We start from the raw sequence: 19,172 nt of genomic DNA, 5'->3' as shown, positions 1-19,172 counted from the left end.
TATTTAATTTTCCTGTGCCTTAATTTCCTTATCTGTAAGTTAAAAATAAAAATACCTACTTGTGGTAGAAAACTGAGTGAAATAAATTATGGAAAGCTCATAGAACAGCGTCTAGGATGTAGTTATACTTGGGTGACCATTCCAACACTTAGAACAGTGCACACACAAAGCAGGTGCTCAACAGTGTGGGATGGATGAATGAAACGTGCACTAGAATTTATTCTGAAAGTAGAACAAGGCCACCTTTCACATAAGCATGAAAACCTTAGTCACTGCCCCACGTGACAGCAGTAGACACTCACTAGACTCTAATTTACCTCCCCGTGGACTGAAGTCAATAGTCTGACTTAACTCTGGACTTTGGGACATCTCCCCATCATTTCTCATGTGACTTCTAGATTCATGGTTGTCTAGAGGAGACAGGCATGGCTCACATATTTCATTTACTTCCCATTCAGTTGTTTACACTACCAAGCCAAGTGCTTACAGTTCCGGAAACAGCTTGCTTTCAAGGATGTGAAGATGTCTGAAAAATCTAGGGAACTGTAAGACCTTTTATTACTCTTTTTTTCTTCTGATAATCTGATGGGCCCACTCTTATAACTAAACGTTCTGATTCTCAGAGGATCCCTAACCCATCTGTAAAATAGCCAAGTCTTGTCCTGGCTTGAACCAACTACATGAACTTTGTTTCCATACGGAACAGAACTTTACTTAAAAATGCTTGTGCTATGCGTAACTCCTGGACCGCCAATAAACTAACTGTCTTGATTAAGCGTTCCCTCTTCATCTTTTAAGTTGTCATACATACGTAATGACAAAAGTAGGTGGCAATTCGGGGAAAAAAAGGTAACTTTAGAAGAAGTATGAGCACCACAGGAGGGGCTAAGGGTCTGTAAGTTCAGATCAAGTTCAGATCCAACACTTAAAGCTCGTCTCCTTGGACGGTCTGTTTAACCTCAGCCCAGTCCTTGCCCTCTCTCTGCTGAGATAATAATTGCACCAACGTCCTGAGTAGTGGCTGTGACGACTAACTGGGGCAGAGCACACGAAGCTTAGACCACGGTGGATGCATTTGGTAAATAGAGGCCTCTCTATCATTTGAGTCTCTGGTCCATTTGCTCTGAATGTTTTTCTCCCCCTCTACAGAGACTACAGAACAACCATGTGCTTCCAGGCCTTATTCATAAAAGTCCAAGCTTCTCTAGGCCCAGATCGTACCTGCCCAAGGCAATCATTAGGTCTTTCTCTGAGACCTGTAATCCACGAACGCCTCCCTTGTATGATTCTTTCAGCTCCTTCATGTTTCTGTCTGACTTCTGCAGATTGAAATAAGCCTCCTTGCCAGTGAAACAGTCAAGGAAAATGCTGGGTACACACCCCACCCTATGAAGCAGGGACAGCAGCTGGTAAGCAAACAGAAGGGCCCTTTAGGAAAAGGAAGCAGTATTTGAAAATGGGCACTTCCCTGGGTTCTCTGTTTTCCATCTGTATATGTCGTGTAGAAGGGAGGATGCTTTAGAAAAGGAACAGGGCCCTGGGTGTCCTGTGGTGGTGTCTGAATCCAGGGCTGGGGTGGGTGGGGAGCATTCGGAGTGAACGGAAACCATAAATTAACACTAGATTTCCTTGGAGGCCTCTACTGCGTGACAACAGTTATTCATCTTTTCCCAAGTTGGCTTCTATGAATGGTAAAAGAGAGGAACTAATTCTGCTGAAAGGGACTTTCTGGGCCATTTAGAAAGTCCAAGCAAAGCAGGTTTTTGGCAAGAGGCAAATAGCAGCAAAGAAAATCCCCTTAATTCCCAAATATCCTTCTATTTCCCACATTTTTAATAGCCCTCTGCTAAGGGCAAAAGAGAGGAAGGAAACATATCAGATTTTGCAAGCTGAGCATCAAGAGGGGGAAGCTTAGAGAGGAGAGACTGGGGACACATGGGCTCAAAGAGGGCTCAGGATTATTCATGGACATGAAATACCCTGAACAGTTTTCAAGTCCAGATGGTACCAAAAGGCCATCAAAATCACAGCTTTTTGAGGAGAGGCGTATACAACAGTTCCCCCTCTGGAAATACGGAGAACTATTTCTTTTGTCTGTTTTGCTTGGCCTCCAGTTTCATGGGCAGTGTTTTCAACAGCATTTCAGAAAAACTAAAATGATCAAGAGTATATTAAATCAGAGGTTTTGGCTGTGTGTTACAATCACCTGGGGCTTTTAAAAATCTCAAGGAACAGATGCACCCCAGATCTACTAAATCAAACTCTCTGGGGTGGGACCCAAATAGCAGTAATTCTTCAAACTCCCCAGGGGAATAGAACGTGCCTTGTTGGACAAACAGGGCTTTCCATTTCCACCCATTCTCTGTCTTCCTACACTCCCCCCACTATCACCCATGTCCTCCTTGCTAATACTGATCACCTTGAGTGTCCAATGAAGAGCAGGACAGACTCCAAAAATGAATTTCAACTGGCCAGAGGATGGATGTGTCCCCAGTGAGATCCCTCCCATGGCTCAAATCAGAGCTTACAGGAATAGACACAGGAGGAACACTCATACTTTTCTAGAAGGATACTGGAGGCTCATGAAGGGCCTGGATGTTGGGACGGAACTATCAGGCCTTGGGTGCCTCTCCCAGCCCCGTGTGAGACGACCCATCCGGCTTGGGCAGCCCCCGGCCTTGCTCACCAGACCCAGCTGGGAAGGAAAGGATATTGGTTCTGTAGGAGCCAGGCCACCCCCAGCGTGTAGTAGAGCATGACCAGAGCTTCCACGATTTCCTTTTTCTCCTTGTCTGAGGTCGTGTTTTCCTTCCAGGTCAGCAGTGTATTCTTGGCGGAATCAGCATGTTTCTTGGCCTGAGCTGGGAGGCCTGGGGAAGTTTGAGGGTGGGTGGGTAAGAAGAAAAACATTAAAAAGGCATGTTTCTGTCAAAGACCTTCCTAGGGTGGGCTCGGAGGGCAGTGTGGCTGTCATACGGTCTTCAGATCGGTTTCCCAACTTGGCAGTGCATCAGAATTATCTGGAGTGCTCATAAAGAATATAGGTTCTTGGGTCACCCCTCCCACCGGAACTACTGAGTTAAAAATCTCTAGAGGAATGGGGTCCAAGACTCTACATTTTGAATTAATCCCACAAGTGCTTCTTAAGCAGCCATTCTGGCCTCAGTCTGTGGACTCTGGAAATCACTGATACAGAAGGGGTGGAAGCTGAGTACCCCACGCCCAACTCTACCACCAACGCCAGGTGACCTTTCCAACACACAACTTCTCTATCCTCCAAATGAAGAACAACAACAAAATTAAAGAAGCTGCCCCTTTATTAAACACATGGAGATCGTCCGGGAACAAACTAGGTTATGCTACAGAGTGCTAAGCTTTGAGCTTCTTGGACAAGGCGTTCTATAAAGACCAGGGCTTGTGGAAACAATCACTTCCATCTGGGGATTTTTTCAATCCAGGATGAAGCTAGTGACTGGTCACACACACACACACACACACACACACACACACACAGGATCCAATTGCTAAATGCAGTGAGGCCCCTCTCTAAGAAGATGAAGAGAATGCCAAACCCCCACTAGACAGAACTCGGGGGCATGTTTCCCCTCGTTTTCTAACTAAAAGCTGGCATTCCTGGGCACTTCCTTGAACTGCTATTTGTCCAGTTAACAGAGGGAGACTTGGGAGAATTCAGTTTATAGACCTATTTCTCATATCTAGTGATCCCTGATGGGAAAGGGAAGCCCTGGAGAAGAGAAGGGCCGGTAGAGAACAAGGTACCCTAGGAGTTCTGCTCCAGTCTGGTGTTCACGGCTCGTGTCCACTTTCATTACTCCTCTCTGCACACCCAGGGCCTGGGAAACATACTCACCCCCGCCAAGTAGGCCCACCGTGCCCCTGACTCTCACCTCACACTCCCGCCCTTAGCGTGCTCTCCCTTTGACCCTTGGAGCCTGGTTTCACAGGCTGGCTGCAGTCAGTGGCAGCAGAGATGCTTGGAAAGGATACCTGCAGCCCTCCTGTGTTCCAGGTGTGCAGGTCCTTCTTCAGGAGTTCAACAATGAGAACAGTTTCTCTGGAAGAGCCCTAAAAGTGACCCAGAAGCCAAGAGGTCTTTGTAGAATACTCAGAGATGCCTGCTCTACAGTGCGTGTACTCCTACAGGTGTGCAGATGCCATGAGGGTGTGGGGAAAAAATCAAAACCCCTCTGTTTTAAAAAAACTTTTTTGTTTTCTATTTTTATGAACATTTATAATATTTCATAATATTTAATACTATTATATATAATTTATAATAAATACATATTTATGTAGAGTGCTCAAAATTTTTTTAGTGACAAGGGAGCTAATTCTCAAGAATTTAGAAACCACTGCTCTAGACAAGTATTTTCCAACGTTTTCCAGTAAGAAAGAGCTCTTTTTATGTTTTAAAAAACCTCACTGTGTGATAATATTTTTGTAGCACGAGAAAAAATTCAAGATGACAAAAAGTATGATGAATCAGAATCAGGAATACTCTGAAATGTACTTGCTTTTTATTAATTGCAAGAACACCCTCTTTTATGTAAAAACAACACTCTGCCTATATGTCTATGTACAAGACTTACTTTCTCTCTCTATGGAGGCTGCTCACAGATCAGTGATCTTGCTCCCTAACCCCAAGTTCCACCTCCCCAATTCCAATGTCTGCTCTGAGACCAAATCATTTTCCTTTACTTGCCCTTCCAAGGGCATCAGCCTTTTCCCTGCACCAACAGTGCAGCAACTACAAAAGAAAATCAGAGTGGCTGTAAGAGTCACTTCTGGAGCCTGAGATTCAGAAATCACATGGACATACTGATGAGCTGGAAATGGGGTCCAGAGATTGTCCACCAAATGTATCAGTCATTTTGCTTTAGCTGCGGTAAGATTTCACCACTGACGTCGGTTACTCTGACTCAGGTTACAGAGAATCTGCTCAGAGCTACTCAGTCTTTGGAGGCTGCTGCTGTCACCTTTGGTTATCGCCTCTAGTTAAGAAGTTCTCGTGGCACCGTGATTAAGAGAGCAGGATGGGGAGTAGGCTTCCAGGTACAGAACCTGGCTTAGCCACTTACTGCTTGCCTGAGGTACGATTTCATCTATCTGTGCCTCAGTTTATTTACCTATCAAACTGAAATGAAAATACCCGCCGCCTTTGTAGGATTGTTGCAAGGATCAACTTAATTAACTCATGAAAAAGGATTAAATACTACCTGGCACCCAGGAATGAAATCAGTTTGAATAAATATGAGCCAATATTATTATCATTACTACCAGGGTCTGTTCCTCTTAAGCATTTTGTCATACTTGTCCTTACGCACTTTAGGCATTTTTCAAAAAGCTGCTCACAGAATTTCTATAAAAGGCTGCCTTTTCAAATGCATACTCACTTCACGTAGGTACTAGGCTTCCTGTAGGTCAGATCACCTGGTTTTTATCATTCCCTGCTGTTCCTATACCGGATTTTTTTTTTAACCAATTAGAGAAGGTAGGGTTCATGACTGATGCTTCTCTTCCTATATTTTCCAACACTAATAATAGAGCCCCAGATACCTGGAAAGCTCCCGGTAGTAACAGGCTAACTGATTAATTCAATGTTTCATTAATAGTAGGCAAAATATCATGAACCTGCTTGTCCACATTATGTCTTCTCCTTCCTGAACTCGTGGAGACAGTGTGCCCGAGGTGGCTTCTGCTTTGCAAAAGCCTTGTGCTCTCTCGTTACTGCCTCCTGACCCCCATTCCATCCATCGTTCCATCTTTTTTAAACTCAAACTCTCTTACTAGCTCTCTCCTCGCTGCCTAAAATCTTCTTGAGTCTCCTCCTCTTAGGAAATTATCTTCAGTGACTTTTCTGCCTTCCCTAGCGACCCTCCTCTTTGCCCTCCTTCCGTCCAACATGCAGCACGTAGCTCACATAGCCTGGTCTACTGGCCCACTCCCTCCCCTCATCCCTGGGATCTGGCGTCTGCTCCCACCATTCTGCAAAACCATTCTGAGCTGAGGTCCCCAAAGACCCACTACCCAGTAATGCAATCACGGTCGCTTGCACCCCCACCTCGCAGCAGCATCAGACACCTTAGCTGCTTGGCTTCTCTTGGTGCCCAAGGCACTGCACCAACTCAGTTCTCTTTGATAAACCTTCTCTCATCAATTCTCTGCCCTCTCTTTACCAAGGCCCTCTGTTCCCTTCCATTAACATGTCCGGTCTCCAAGGGTCTGCCTTTCAGTTTCTTCCTTTCCTTCTCTCTTTCTTCCACAAGCCTTTATCAACTCCTGTAACTTTACCTTTGGCCAACAAGCTTACAACTGTCCATGTCCCCTCCCTAGTTCGGGTCTCAGCTATTCCCCCAGGCCCGTGACTCCTCTTCTCTCCTCCCAAGTCCTGGTCCCAGCTTCCCGGCACCAAGCGAAAATATACTAGCAGACTTCTCTATCACAATTCAGACTCAGTATCTCAAAGCCAGACCCACCACTCCCCTCCTGCTCCGCTTCCTGCCCTGACCTGCTCAGCTCTCACGATGGCACCTTGAAGGGCCTAAACTTCACAGTCATTTGGGGCCTCATTTTCCCTCAACCCCAAATCCAGTACCACATCCTGCCAATTCTTCCTTCACAGTCTTTTTCTAACGATCATTTTTGAATAGGTAATACATTCCCAGAGTTCAAAAGTTAAAACTGTTTGAAAAGGTAAACGTCGAGGGGTCTCACTTCGAATGCTATTCCCTGTTGCCACAAGCAACCTCCAGGTAACTTTTGTTTTCTTTCTTGTGTTTCCTTCAGCGTTTCTTTATATGAATACAAGCACATATTCTCCTTTCTCTCCCCTCCTTCACACAAAAGGAGATGGGACAAACACTGTCCTATAGCGTGTGTTTTCTTTTGCCTGAAGCTGCATCCAGGGGATCCTTCCCTCATGGTTAGTATACAGCGCTTCCTCACGCTGTTTGTAAAGCTGCATGTACCCCCATAGTGTGCATTAGTCCTTCAGTGACGAGTACACTTGGTTGTTGCCAGTCTTCTACTACCATAAACAAGGCTGCAGATACTAACCTCACCCATATGTTATTTTTTAAGTGTGTATTTAGGAAAGAGTCCCAGCAGCGGAATTTCTGGCTTAAAAGATAAATGCATCTGTCCTTCATAGACTCTTACATCCTTACCTTCCCACTCATGCCCCCGTCACCAGCCTGGCTTTGCACCCAGATGACTGAGAGCGCTCCCATTCACTGCTAGACTGACCTTCCCCAAAGCACACCTTGACGTGTTCACCCCCCTGCTGGAAAATCTCCAATTGTCCTCCTTGCTGACCAGCCAATGACAAATTCCTTAGCCTACGCAATGTGCCCCCCTTCCAGGTTCACCTGAGCGGTCCCCACCTCAGCTAGACAAGGGCCGCTGACTGCTTTCTGAACACACACTGCACTTTCCTCCCTCCCGGCCTCTGCCCAGGCCTTGTTCTTCATCAGAAATGTGCGCCCATTCTTCTGCCTGCTCAACCCTACTCATTTTAAAGGGCACTGCTGTATAGTACCTCTTCCTGAATCTATCACTTGCTAGCTTCAGCCAGAAATGATTTCACCCAGCTTCCCCAGGGCCCTGCACTCAGTCAGTTAAGCGGCATTTGCCTTCTGGTAACTTTTATCAGAACTATCTGTGCAGAGGTCACCTTCTACACAAGGCTGTAAGATCTTTGAAGGCAAAGACTGTGCCTTCTGTACTGATGGCTCCCAAAGCCCTCTTCACGGTACTTCGCATATACAAGTGTCTCGTTAAATACTTACTGGAAGACCGTTTATTGAGAGAAATTATCCCTTTGGCTTGACCTCCCATCCCCCAATGAGGGAAAAGGCTCCCAGGGAAGTGAGGCAGGCAAGCAGGTCTGATGGCGGTAAAACACGCACGTGGTGCAGCGAGGCATGAACACACCCAGACGCCTACGTCCTGCCTACACAGAAGCTTGGCTCATGAATTCTGTCCATTTTAAAGCAGTTGCAGGATTCTTGACAACAAAACTGAGTGGAGTTCAGCAAGCACTTCATCCCTCTTGAAGATTTGTGATTTTTCAAAGTTTTAGTTGTTTTATTCCAAGGACCACAGACTTTAAAAAAAGAGTTAAAATGAAGGCCTATCCCTGAAATAAGAGACCTTGGGCTATTCTCACGGAAAGGTCATGATCATAAACTATTCTAGAAAAATGCTAGGCTAGGCTTCAGGAAGGCTGGATTCAAGGCTGGGTATTCCATCTAATCGGGAAGTGGTTTTTTCTATCTAGGGGACACAAGGACACAAAAACCTTCCTTTACAGGAACCCTTTCTCCCCCTCCAACCTACTAACTGAACGTGGTTCTCTGTTCAGGTGGCAGGGAGGACTGTGAATTAGAGAAAAGAAGGTGGTGTTGCTGTTTCCCTGTTGACTCAGCTTGGAATCTAATTGGAGAAGTAAAATTCAAAATCTGTTTGTGGCTGTTCACAGAAAGGGTTGATTTCAGAAGATGAAGGCCAACCTCCTTCCACAGACCCACCACAGTCAACCTCCAAAGAAAGGGAGGCAGCATTTGGTCTGCCCCCGGTTCAGACAAATGTCCCCGTCAAATACTTCCAGTATCTTCCTCTCAGGTTCCAGCGGCCATTGTCTCCAGCCTGAATTTCAGAGAAAGTTCCCAAAGTTGTCTCCCTCATTCTAGGCTCTCCCAGGGCCCAAGAGGTATACTTGTTGGTGTCAAACCAAGTGTCAGTGACTTGCCAGTTGCCAAATCCATGGGTACCTCTTCAGCCTTCACCGCATTTGACCTCTCCCCGCCATCTGCACCTGCTGGAACCACGCTGCACCTCTTTTCGAAACCCTTTCCCCTCCCTTGGCTTCCCTGACCCAGTGCCTCCTGATTCCTCTATTTTCACACTGCCTCGGCTTCTCCTAACGCTCCTGGTCCCAGTCCTCTGTCCTCTGCCCTCTTTCCCTCATTATTAGTTCTACTTCTAAATCCCTGTCTCACTGCCTGCCTCATCCATGGATTTTGCCTCCTCCTGACAAGGTGCGAGCTGGGGACAGGACGGACTGTGGTTGTGTGTGGGCTCAGTGTGGCCCTCCCAGGCCGGCCCGCCCAGACCCAGCCGGGAAAACCAAGTACCTCTCAGTGTCAAGTAGCCATATGCCAGGCTAGCCAGAGCCTGTGCACACTTCCAGTGTTCTTCCCCAAAAATGATCCGAGACAGGATGACACAGCGAATCAGCTCCTTGTTTGCTTGGGTATTCTGTGGAGAGCAAACAAGTCATGATGCTTTTTGGAAAGGAAGAAAATCTCCAGCCCAGTCTTCTCACTGGGCTGCTGGACTGAATCCACTGTCATCTTTTTCTCTCCTCTTCCCTCCCCATCCCACATCCAATCTGACAAGTCCTGCCAGCTCCACCTTATTCCAAAACTAAAGCCAAGCTCTCCTCATTCCTGCCATGTATACCCGGCCCAGGCCCCCCTCAACTTTTACCTTGGTGACAACAGCCCCTCCTGCCACCACTCTTGGCCCCATGGTCTACTTTCTATATCATAGTCAGAGTGACTTCTTTTAACCTTCTATTGTGAAAAACTTTTAACAATATACAAAAATTGCACGGAGAATGACTCACTTAGCTTCACTGGGTTAACTCCTCACGGTCAATCTTGTTTCACATCTGTGCTCCTCACTCACCCACCCTCTCCCTCCATGATTCTGAAGCAAATCAAAGATACTAAGCTATCTCCTATTTCCTAAGTAGCTCCAAAAAATACAGACTTAGAAATAAAACCACAAAATCATTCTCTCACCAAAATATTACCAATGATTCCTTACTATCAAATATCTAGTCTCATAAATCAAATAATTACTTTATAAATCTAATCTTTCTTTTACAGTTGGACTGTCCATGCACTGAGATCAGTCTCCTGAGTCTCTTTTCCTCCAGAGGTTCCACCTGCATTCCTAATTCTTTTTATTGCAAATTATTTGTTGAAGAAATGGAATTACTTGGTTTACAGGATGTCCCAAAGGTATAAGTTTTGTTGATTGTCTTCTTATGGTGTCACTTGACATGTTCCTCCCTTTTCCATTCTGCCTTTATACTGGTATTTGGACTGAGAAGTTTAGTTACCTTTAGCTTTTTTTTTTTTTTTTTTAAGCTAAACTCCTTCATATGTTCTTTCATCAGAAGACACCCACCCTCTGGTTGTCTCTTTCTGATAAAAGCACAACTACATGAGTTAATAAAAGATTATAAAGTGGTGATATCCTAATTCTACCGTTTGTTCCTTATCTGTTAGCTAACTTTATAAGAAGAAATCTCTCCTGATCTACTTTCTGGTTACCCAATAGTACAGTTCATTTCAGAAAGACAGGCTACGTGCTTTACTCTTTCCCTTTATTTACCAGCTTCCAGAGTAGCAAGTTCGTACACAAGCATCCTCCCATGGTGACCAAATAGCTAGTTTCTTATTATTATAAACTTAATGGATTTTTAAACACATCTGATGTTCCTGAACATGGCAAACGAACTTCTAACTCAGCGTTTACACCTACTATTCTCCCAGCTTGGCAACCTCTTACACACCACTCACTCTCTCATTTCATTTCCATTTTGTTCCTCTCGGAGAGACCTTCCTGGGCCACCTTATCTAAAGCAGCCTCTCACCCCATCATTTACTGTCCCATTACATATCTGATTTCTTTCTTCATGGCACTTACCTCTCTCTGATAGTGAATTAAGTATTTGTTTGTTTGTTTGCCTATTATCTGTCTCCTCAATTAGAAAGTAAATTCCTCAAGAACAGAAGTTTCTTTCTCATGTTCACTACTGTATGCCCAGTGCACAGAGGAGGGCCTCATTATTCATTAAGTATATCACTTCTCTATTGGCAAGGATAAAGATGGGGTGGGGAAAGAGCCCCCGGCCCCTGTAGAACTGACAGGGAGAGCTCTCTAAGAAATCACAGAATGGCATCTTCAAGTCATAGGTGTCAGTGGCTTTACAAACACAGTCATCAGCTGGCTGCACTAACTGACAAAGACAGGCATTTATCTCCTGGTGAGGGGAAAACGGCACTTCCCAGATTCAAAAGCCTGGCGCGTCAGCCCTGGTTCTATTGTTCACTAATTGTGGTATTTGGGGCAAGATTATCCTGAGTCCCAGCTTCCTTTTCTATTTGGAAATCTACACCGTCCACCTCATGGAGTTACTGTAAGGGAAGTGAGTCAGCATCAGAGTGATCCAAATTTGTTACGTGCCAACCCATTTACACAGTTACACACAGACACAGTATCCAAGGACGGCTCCCTCCTGATCCCGCCTCCTCCCTAACCTGATGCTTCACCTGCTCCCAGCTCAAATACACACATGCAAACAATGTTAGAGGGACATTTCCCCTCATGCTTTAAAAACATCCACTCAGTCCGAATTTCTGAGGGTTCTCCCTGGGCTGAGCACAGTAAATGCTGAGCTCTATTCCGAGGGGGGAGCAGAACACCATGGAAGATCGCTGGAATGGGGGTCCAAAGCCTTGAGTTGTGTCCTGGCTGGACGTTCTGTCCTCATCCATCCCCAGACTCCCTGCCCTGGGGAAACGGAGACAGTCCACGTGGGCTCCAGAGGTCAACCCAGCACTGCCACTGCCAATCCTCCTGCCCTTCGGGGCTGCCAGCACTGGGCTGGGCTAGATTCACTTGAACTCTGAATCTTTGTCGGTATCCAAGCTGGTCAAGTCATTGTCAAGCCTTAAAAGCCCAACCTGCACCCCACGGCAGTTGGTACTTGTCTTTGTAGAAGTGATCATTCTAGCCTAGATTCATGAAATCCTAGTGGGTCCAGGCCAGGATGACTGTCCTTTGGAAGTTTCTGGGTAATTTACAGAGGTAAATTTAGAGATACATCCATTTAAGGGGGTATCAGCTTCTCTTATCTCCCTCCGAGGTGTCTCTCAGGCTCTCCTAAGCCATCTGCAGACTGTTCTTCACACACGTGCTTTAAGATCATGTTTTCCCCATGGCCAGGAATGGCCGGCAAGTCAGTGTGTGAGCTCCTCTGTTGGTGAAGTATGCTCTGGGTGCAGGCTAGTGTCTGTGTTTTAATAATGAGGGTCACTGTCATGCTGCTGCAGGTCCCTGGATTTTGAACCCTCTTGTAAACCCTTGCTCCGAGGTCCTAGTTCCCAAGTCCTTGCTGTGCTCTTAGGGATGGATGCCCGGACTCTCTGAGCCCTGCTGCTACCGCCCACTTCCGGTCCTTTGCTTTGCTTATGATTCCACTGTCCCCGCAGGCATCTTACCACATCCTTGCCAGGCCTGAGCCTACACTCTGCCTGGCTCCCCTTGTTCCCAGCCTCCTGCCTCACTACTCTGGCCTTTTTGTTACCCAAGATACTACCCTGAAACCTTTCAGGAGGAATCAAAAACTGTTCTTTAATTAAAGGTAATCAAACAGCAACAGGAAGAACTAAATGTTAATGCTGAGTTTAAATCTCAGAGTGCAAATACTCAAGGAAGCACATGCAGAGTGCCCCAGCATGGAGCCCGAAGGCGGGCTCGCTCCACAGCTCTGCTCTGCTTGGTTTCCTCCCACTTACTAAGAAATAACACCTTCCTCTCCCTCATGTGCTTTAGTCTACAGTTAAGGAAGAGCTTCTCTAGTCATGGACATATTTTCAAATGGAAAAATCCAGTGAGTTTTTTGTTTTACCATTTTCTCCTTAATCAGTTGAGCTATTTTCTTCTGGGATTGAGCCAGTTGCTCTTTGGGAAAAGACATACAGTCTATGGCCTTCTTCGCCTTGGCGTTAGTGTCTTCTTCACTCTCTCCAGACCCACTAATGGGACACAACCCATCTGTTCGCTGATGCGCTGGGATCTTGGTTTGCTTTGGCCTGTGGGTACCAGAGAGTGACAATGGAGTCAGATTTGACCTTTGCAGATCTCAAATAAGGTAGAACTGAAGGACAGAGCCCTCCCAACTAGGGGCTAGGGATATGATCGCTAAAACAAACCTGAGGAATAAAGCTAAGTGGTAAACCTATGTCACTCACAAAGCCCAGAATTCAGACAGCAATGTGGTGGTCCAAATGAAACAGATGTGGTGAAACATCCACCTACAGCAGAGACACAGCTGTGCTGCCTTCTAACTACGTGACCTGAAACAAGTTATTAATTTGCTTTTCTGTAAAATCAAGTCAATATGAATTCCTACCTGATGAGGTCATGGGATTAAATCAGATAATACATATAAATCACTTAGCATAGTGCCTGCTATTTAGTAAGTGCTCTTTAACATTAGCTATTGTTATTTTATTAGCTCTACGACTTGAGGGTACTGAATTGGAAGATCTCAAAGATTCCTGATGTTCTAAAATTCTGGACCAAATTGGGGCGAGGTGGGGATGGATATAATGAAATAAGGTAAAGGGAAGTAACACTTTGCGGTCAGAACTTCACATGTCCTCGTTCATATTTCTTGACAGCTTCAACATATATAGTAACTAAAGAGGATGTGGTCCCACCATGGAGAGGAGAGGGAACCCACACTGGGTCAAGTGCAGATTCAGAAGAGAAATGTCCTTTGCAATTATGTTAGGAAAAAATGTGTTTGAAAAACAGCTGAGTGGTTGAAAATCTTCCCTCTCCTTCCCCAGCGCTCCCCACCACCCCCAATACACACACACACACACACACACACACACACACACAATGTAGATCTCACACTTCAATGCTGAGCATAATTATGAATGGGTAATTGGTATGACACTGATAAAAGTCAAAAGAGCTAATACTACATAACAAAGGAGATAATAGATATCCTAACTCTACCAGAAAAATCAAAATAAAGTGAGCTAGAAGAAATAGAATTTTAAGATCTTAAGGGCAACCACAGAAATTTTAACTATAATCTAATCCCCGAAAGAATCGCCTTTGTATTCACAATAGCTTTTAAAAGTCCAACCATTGCATAGTTTTTAAAATAAATGTATCTTCCTTTTCCACTTATTAGATAAGTCATAAATGTTCACTGTTAACAAAAAAAAAGAAAGGAAAATTCAGAAAGGAAAATAAATGTCAGGTGTAAACTTTTACACCAGGTTTGAAAAAATGACATGATTAATATCTATCCAGAGTCTTGTTCTAAATAACTGACATTTACTTAGGCACGTGGACAAACCAGGTTCTGTGGGTAGGAGAGCAACATTTCTTCAGGCTCAGGCGCAGGCCCTGGCAGGATTGCCTTCTGCCCACCAACAAAGTGTGCTTTCAGAAGACACGCAAACTCCATAGAAGAGCCAGGGAAAGCAGGTGACACTGGCTGGTGATCAGGAGACTGGTGCTAACCTTGCCTCTTCTCTACCTGGTGAATTCCGTACTCCTCCTCCAAGACCCAACTTGAATGTCACCTCTGCTGGAAGTCTCACACTAGAGTAGCAGTAGCGACACCCTCCAAAGGGCTTGCAAAAATTTCCTCCAACATCTACTATGGTGTGAATCATATTATAGTCTCCTTTTCAAAATCTGTTTTGTTTCCGAGTCTTCTTTGCTTCCTAGCAAGTAAACTCCACCAGGGCTGGGGCTGCTAATTTGTGTCTGAAACCCTGATTCCTGGCTCACAGTCAAGGCAAATAAAGGCTTGTTAAATGATGAACAAATGAATGGAAAAAGAAAGTGTAAGGTCTTTAGAATGCCTGAAAAAGACTGAAGAGAGAGGAAATTTGTGGCAAGAGATCATAATTCAAGAAAACTAACTGAAAGAAAACTTAGCCCCTCAATAGAAGATTTTGTTTAGGTTGCATATTTCACAGACCCGGAGCAGAAGCTTAATCTACCAGGGTCACCAAGGAGATGGCTAATTATGGATATAAAAAATTATAAGCCCTAAATACTTAAAATTCAGCCTTGAATGAAATTAAGCTGAGACCAAAGGCAGCAAGCTTCAACAGTAGGGCCTCAAAGAAGAAAAAACACTGAAGTCTTGACAAAGAACTTGAGACTGCAAAGCCCTGAACTAGCTTTGAACATCTTGCTATGAAAGGTAAGAAAGATACCTGGAGAATACTGACCAGTCAGATATCAGATCTAATAGTCAGAATAAAAAGACGAGGCCGGTTGAATGAAAGGTCTGCCTTGCCAGGTTTATGACTTACTCTATACATTGCCATCATACATAGGCATTCTGACTGGTAACAATAAATATGAATTATCTGATTATTTCCAAGACAGTCCACTGCAAACTCTACATTTTTAACTTCAGTTGTTATGGTTATATAACCCTTAACCTTCAGATATTTTATGAGATGGTACAGAATTACACGAATAGGTTTAACCACCAGTCACATGTGGTTACTAAGCACATGAAATGTAGCTAGCCTGAACTGAGATGTGTTGCAAGTGTAAATTACACACTGAATTTCCAAGACTTATTGTGAAGAAAAAAAATAAAATATGTCATCAATTATTCCATATAATATTTTAGATATCTTGAGATAAATATACTACTAAAATTAAATTTACCTGTTTCCTCTTACTTTTTAATATGGCTACTAAAAAATGTAATATTACGTATAAAGCTCTCGTCTGTGGCTTGCATTATATTTCTATTCGACAGCGCTGGTATAGAGCAATGGTTCTCAACCCAGGGTGATATTACCCCCAGGGGACATCTGGCAACGTCTGGAGACATTTTTGCTTGTCACAGCTGGGGCAGTGCTACTGACATCCAGCGAGTAGAGGCCAAGGATGTTGCTAAACATCCTACAATGCTCAGGACAGCCCCCTACCATAAAGAATTATCTGATCCAAAATGTCAACAGTGTCGAGGTTGAGAAACCCTGGTACAAAAGATGTGGTTAAAGAATGGACTCTGGAGTTAGACTGCCCAGTGTGGATAGCACTTACCAGCTGTGTGACTTTGGGCAAACTCCCTAACCTCTCTGATTCACATTTATTTTAAAAAACAGGTAATAACAGTGCCTCCCTCACAGGGATGTTGGGGGAATTAACTGAGTTAATATGTATAAGTACTTAGAACAGTGCCTGACATAGAGGATTTGCTCAATCAGCATTAGCTATTAGAATGTGAATTTTTAATTAACTTATTGTCTCTTTATTTCAGGAAACAATTTTAATTTGCTCATCAACTTTGTTATATTTAATTCTCTATGACTTTACCAATTTTGTTATAATTAACCTATCTTTATTAAAAAATTCAAATTTCCCTTAAGTTAGGAAAAAACATTTGTTTTCCACCTTCCATAGGTTACACAAGTACAAATGGATATGACAGAATCATTATTAGAACACATCACAGAAGCTCAACCTTCTCTTCAATATAATATGCCTGCAAAGCTTCTCACCAAGGTTTGCCTTAAGTGGTGGTCCCAGTGTTTCAGGGCAGTGAGTGAGTGGGATGTCAAGTTTCTGTGATACTTACAGATGGAAGCAGAAGTCCCAGTCAGTGTCGTTGCTGACAGTTGGGATGCGGATGGGGCTGGCCCGCATCTTCTTCCTACCAGGAATCACATGTAAGGTCAGCTTTGGAAGTCTATTCTATTTTGTCTCTGTTGGATGCTAGTAGCATTAAATTGAAACTGCCCAAATACATAATCTTTCCTAAATCCACAAATACACTATACACACCCACTCATGTATGGAGACTCTGGAAAGCAGAAATTAAAGACATTTGCCAAATTAAATCTCTGAATTAAATTTCTTCAATTTTTACTCCACATTACCTCCAAAATCGTTTATGGCTCCTGAATCATTAAAATTGTCATCTCCCACTCAAGTCAGATATTGTTTTTGCAGATAAGAGAGCAAGACGGATCCAAGCAAAGTAACCAGCTCTCACTACTAACTATGTGTTGGTTAATTATTATTCGTATCCCTAAGGCCATCTCACTATTTAGTAGGTGATCCTAGTTAAGGAGCTAACACGTGTCTTAGTTGTGCCATTAACTTATGGCAGACGAAATGGTTGAAACTCATGGCAAAAAAAAACTGACTTTTAACTGCTTGCTAAATTCAACCCTCACAGCTATTCCTGTCGCTTAAATCAAATCCAAATCAAACGGTTTTTTTGTTTGTTTGTTTGTTTTTAATTGAACACAAACACCCACCAGGTCGCTCCTCATTTCACCCTACAGGATGTCTCTCATTCGCACCTGAGCCTTCAGTAGCTCTCTGACTCAGGCTCCACAACATCCACAATCCAAAGACCAGAAGCGAAGATACACTCTTTCTAACCACTACTTTGAAATCTATGGCCAGGGCGAGGGCGTTTGCCTTCTTAACCTCCTAAATTCTGTTTCTATGAGGTTCCACATGGCCCTGAATTGTAACACCAAACGTTGGCCTCTCTCTCAAACACTAATCGTTTCCTTCTTTTCTGCAGTTGTTTCGCCGTAACTTAGTAAGCCCGGATCCCACTTTCCAAGCAACCTGCGAGCTTCCCCCGGCTTCTATCGTGCAGGCAGTGCCCAGCCCCAGAAGCCCTGGCCCGAAAAGCGGGCGGGGACGGCCGACACGCAAGCGTCGCGCGGCGTACCTGGCCGAGTTCAGAGGAGCCACGGCCCGGAACTAGCCTTCCCGGCTCCCTCAGCCTGGCAGCTCGGCTTCCTCGGGCGGCTTCAGTGTCCCGGTGTCGGTGGGCCTCGTTCAGGGCGCCGCAGGGACGCCTTACGGAAGCGAGACACCGTGAAGTCGACCTTTCCCGCCCGCCGCCGGAGTTCTGGCTCTGGAGACAATGGGGTTGCCGTGGGAACGGAACGCCGCGGGCGGCGCAGGGAGCGTGGGCTCCTGTAGCCATGGCGACGCGGCTCACTTCCGGCCCAGCGGAATCCCCGGGCAGCTCCCGCCCACCGCAGCTGACACCGCACCCTCGGGTTTCCGGTCCCCGCAGGCGACTTTTGGCTCGTCTCCACATTTTCCTCTGCGGCGGCTGAGCTGTCCACTGTTGTTTTTCTCAAAGGGACTTCACCTTTTGGAGATAAAGACACAGGAAGAGGAAATAAATCCCATCGAAGGATGGGAAGGGGCGCCCGGCTCCACGACCCTATTTATTTAAATTACGAGTACCCGGCTGTAATCAGGAATACCCCGCGTGCCTCTCCGCGCTCCCTGCGTCCCCGCAGTTCCCGCAGGGGTGTTCGGGATCTCCGGACCCAGGAGGAAAGGCTCAGATAGAACTACTGATGGTGCTGGCACCGTCTGTGATACCTCTCCCGGTAAGATTTGAGCAATGCATGACTAGGGAGGCTGAGTGCAGGAAATGAGTAGTTTAAGAAATGGACCACTAATTCTGCTAATGATTAGCAGTTCAGAGAATATTTTTCGAGGGCAGAGGGCACATTCGACAAACACCGCGAAGCCCTAAGTTATGCATCACGTATTCTTATCCTATCCATCTTCAGTGGCCTGAAATACAACGGTAACAGTAACACAGATCTGACAGGTGCAAGGGCAATTGCGGTCGATACCCAAACGAACAGCACAGGTACAGCAGCCTTGTGTTTAAGGGTGTTGACATGAACGCTACCATGATTTGGGCGGGGGTGGGGGGGTATGACAGGTCAAGTTGGAACTGGTATGTATGTCCCTCTTGTTTTCAAAAAAAAAAAAAAATGCAGGCTCGGTAGAGAGCAGGAAAATATTTACCAAGAACTTGACAGGTGGTGTTTACAGCTAGTTTGTTCTTTCCACTTCTAAGGTTGAAGTTTAATTGCTATTGATCCAAGACTGCTAAGACAGCCTTCCTGGAGTTAGGTTGGAGGAGCTATTTAAATGAGTTTGCTTTAATATCGCTTAAGTAAAACTTGGATGACCTATTAAAAATTTAAATCTGTACCCTCAAGCTCCTGAGCAGAAATTTTAGAAAGACCCCACCCCCTTTATTCTCTTATTTCCTTTAAGAACCCTCAGCATGGACCAATGATGAGAGCCCTGAGCTGGGCTTCAAGATAACAGGGCCTGGTTTGGACTCTTTGTGCCCTGGGGCAAGTCACAGCCTAGGGGACCCAATTTTGCTTGTACAGTGAGAGTATTTGTACCACTTGCTTTCTAAAATCCTATTTCTAGTTCTAGGATTCTATGAGAGTAAACCACAGATTTGTGCGATTCTATAAACTGTATTTAACATGTATGGGGATGAAAAA

At 44.9% G+C, this 19,172-nt stretch overlaps 1 protein-coding gene across 1 annotated transcript in view; it reads right to left on the bottom strand.

Annotated features, from left to right (window-relative positions):
• Positions 1-17,841, bottom strand: part of TTC23L (tetratricopeptide repeat domain 23 like) — a 46,742-nt gene extending 28,901 nt beyond the window's left edge. The window contains exons 1-6 of the mRNA XM_032470846.1: positions 17,567-17,841; positions 16,454-16,528; positions 12,725-12,908; positions 9,153-9,276; positions 2,714-2,870; positions 1,222-1,347 (exon numbers count right to left, since the gene is read on the bottom strand). Of these exons, the coding sequence (XP_032326737.1) occupies positions 1,222-1,347; positions 2,714-2,870; positions 9,153-9,276; positions 12,725-12,908; positions 16,454-16,521 (659 nt within the window). The 5' untranslated portion in view covers positions 16,522-16,528; positions 17,567-17,841. The remainder of the gene's footprint in view (positions 1-1,221; positions 1,348-2,713; positions 2,871-9,152; positions 9,277-12,724; positions 12,909-16,453; positions 16,529-17,566) is intronic.
• Between the last annotated feature and the right edge of the window lie 1,331 nt (positions 17,842-19,172).

The sequence above is a fragment of the Camelus ferus genome, chromosome 3 (assembly GCF_009834535.1).
Source record: "Camelus ferus isolate YT-003-E chromosome 3, BCGSAC_Cfer_1.0, whole genome shotgun sequence".
NCBI classification, from domain to species: domain Eukaryota; kingdom Metazoa; phylum Chordata; class Mammalia; order Artiodactyla; family Camelidae; genus Camelus; species Camelus ferus.
The sequence above is the reverse complement of the archived record's forward strand: the minus strand, read 5'-3'. Positions and strand labels throughout refer to the sequence as shown.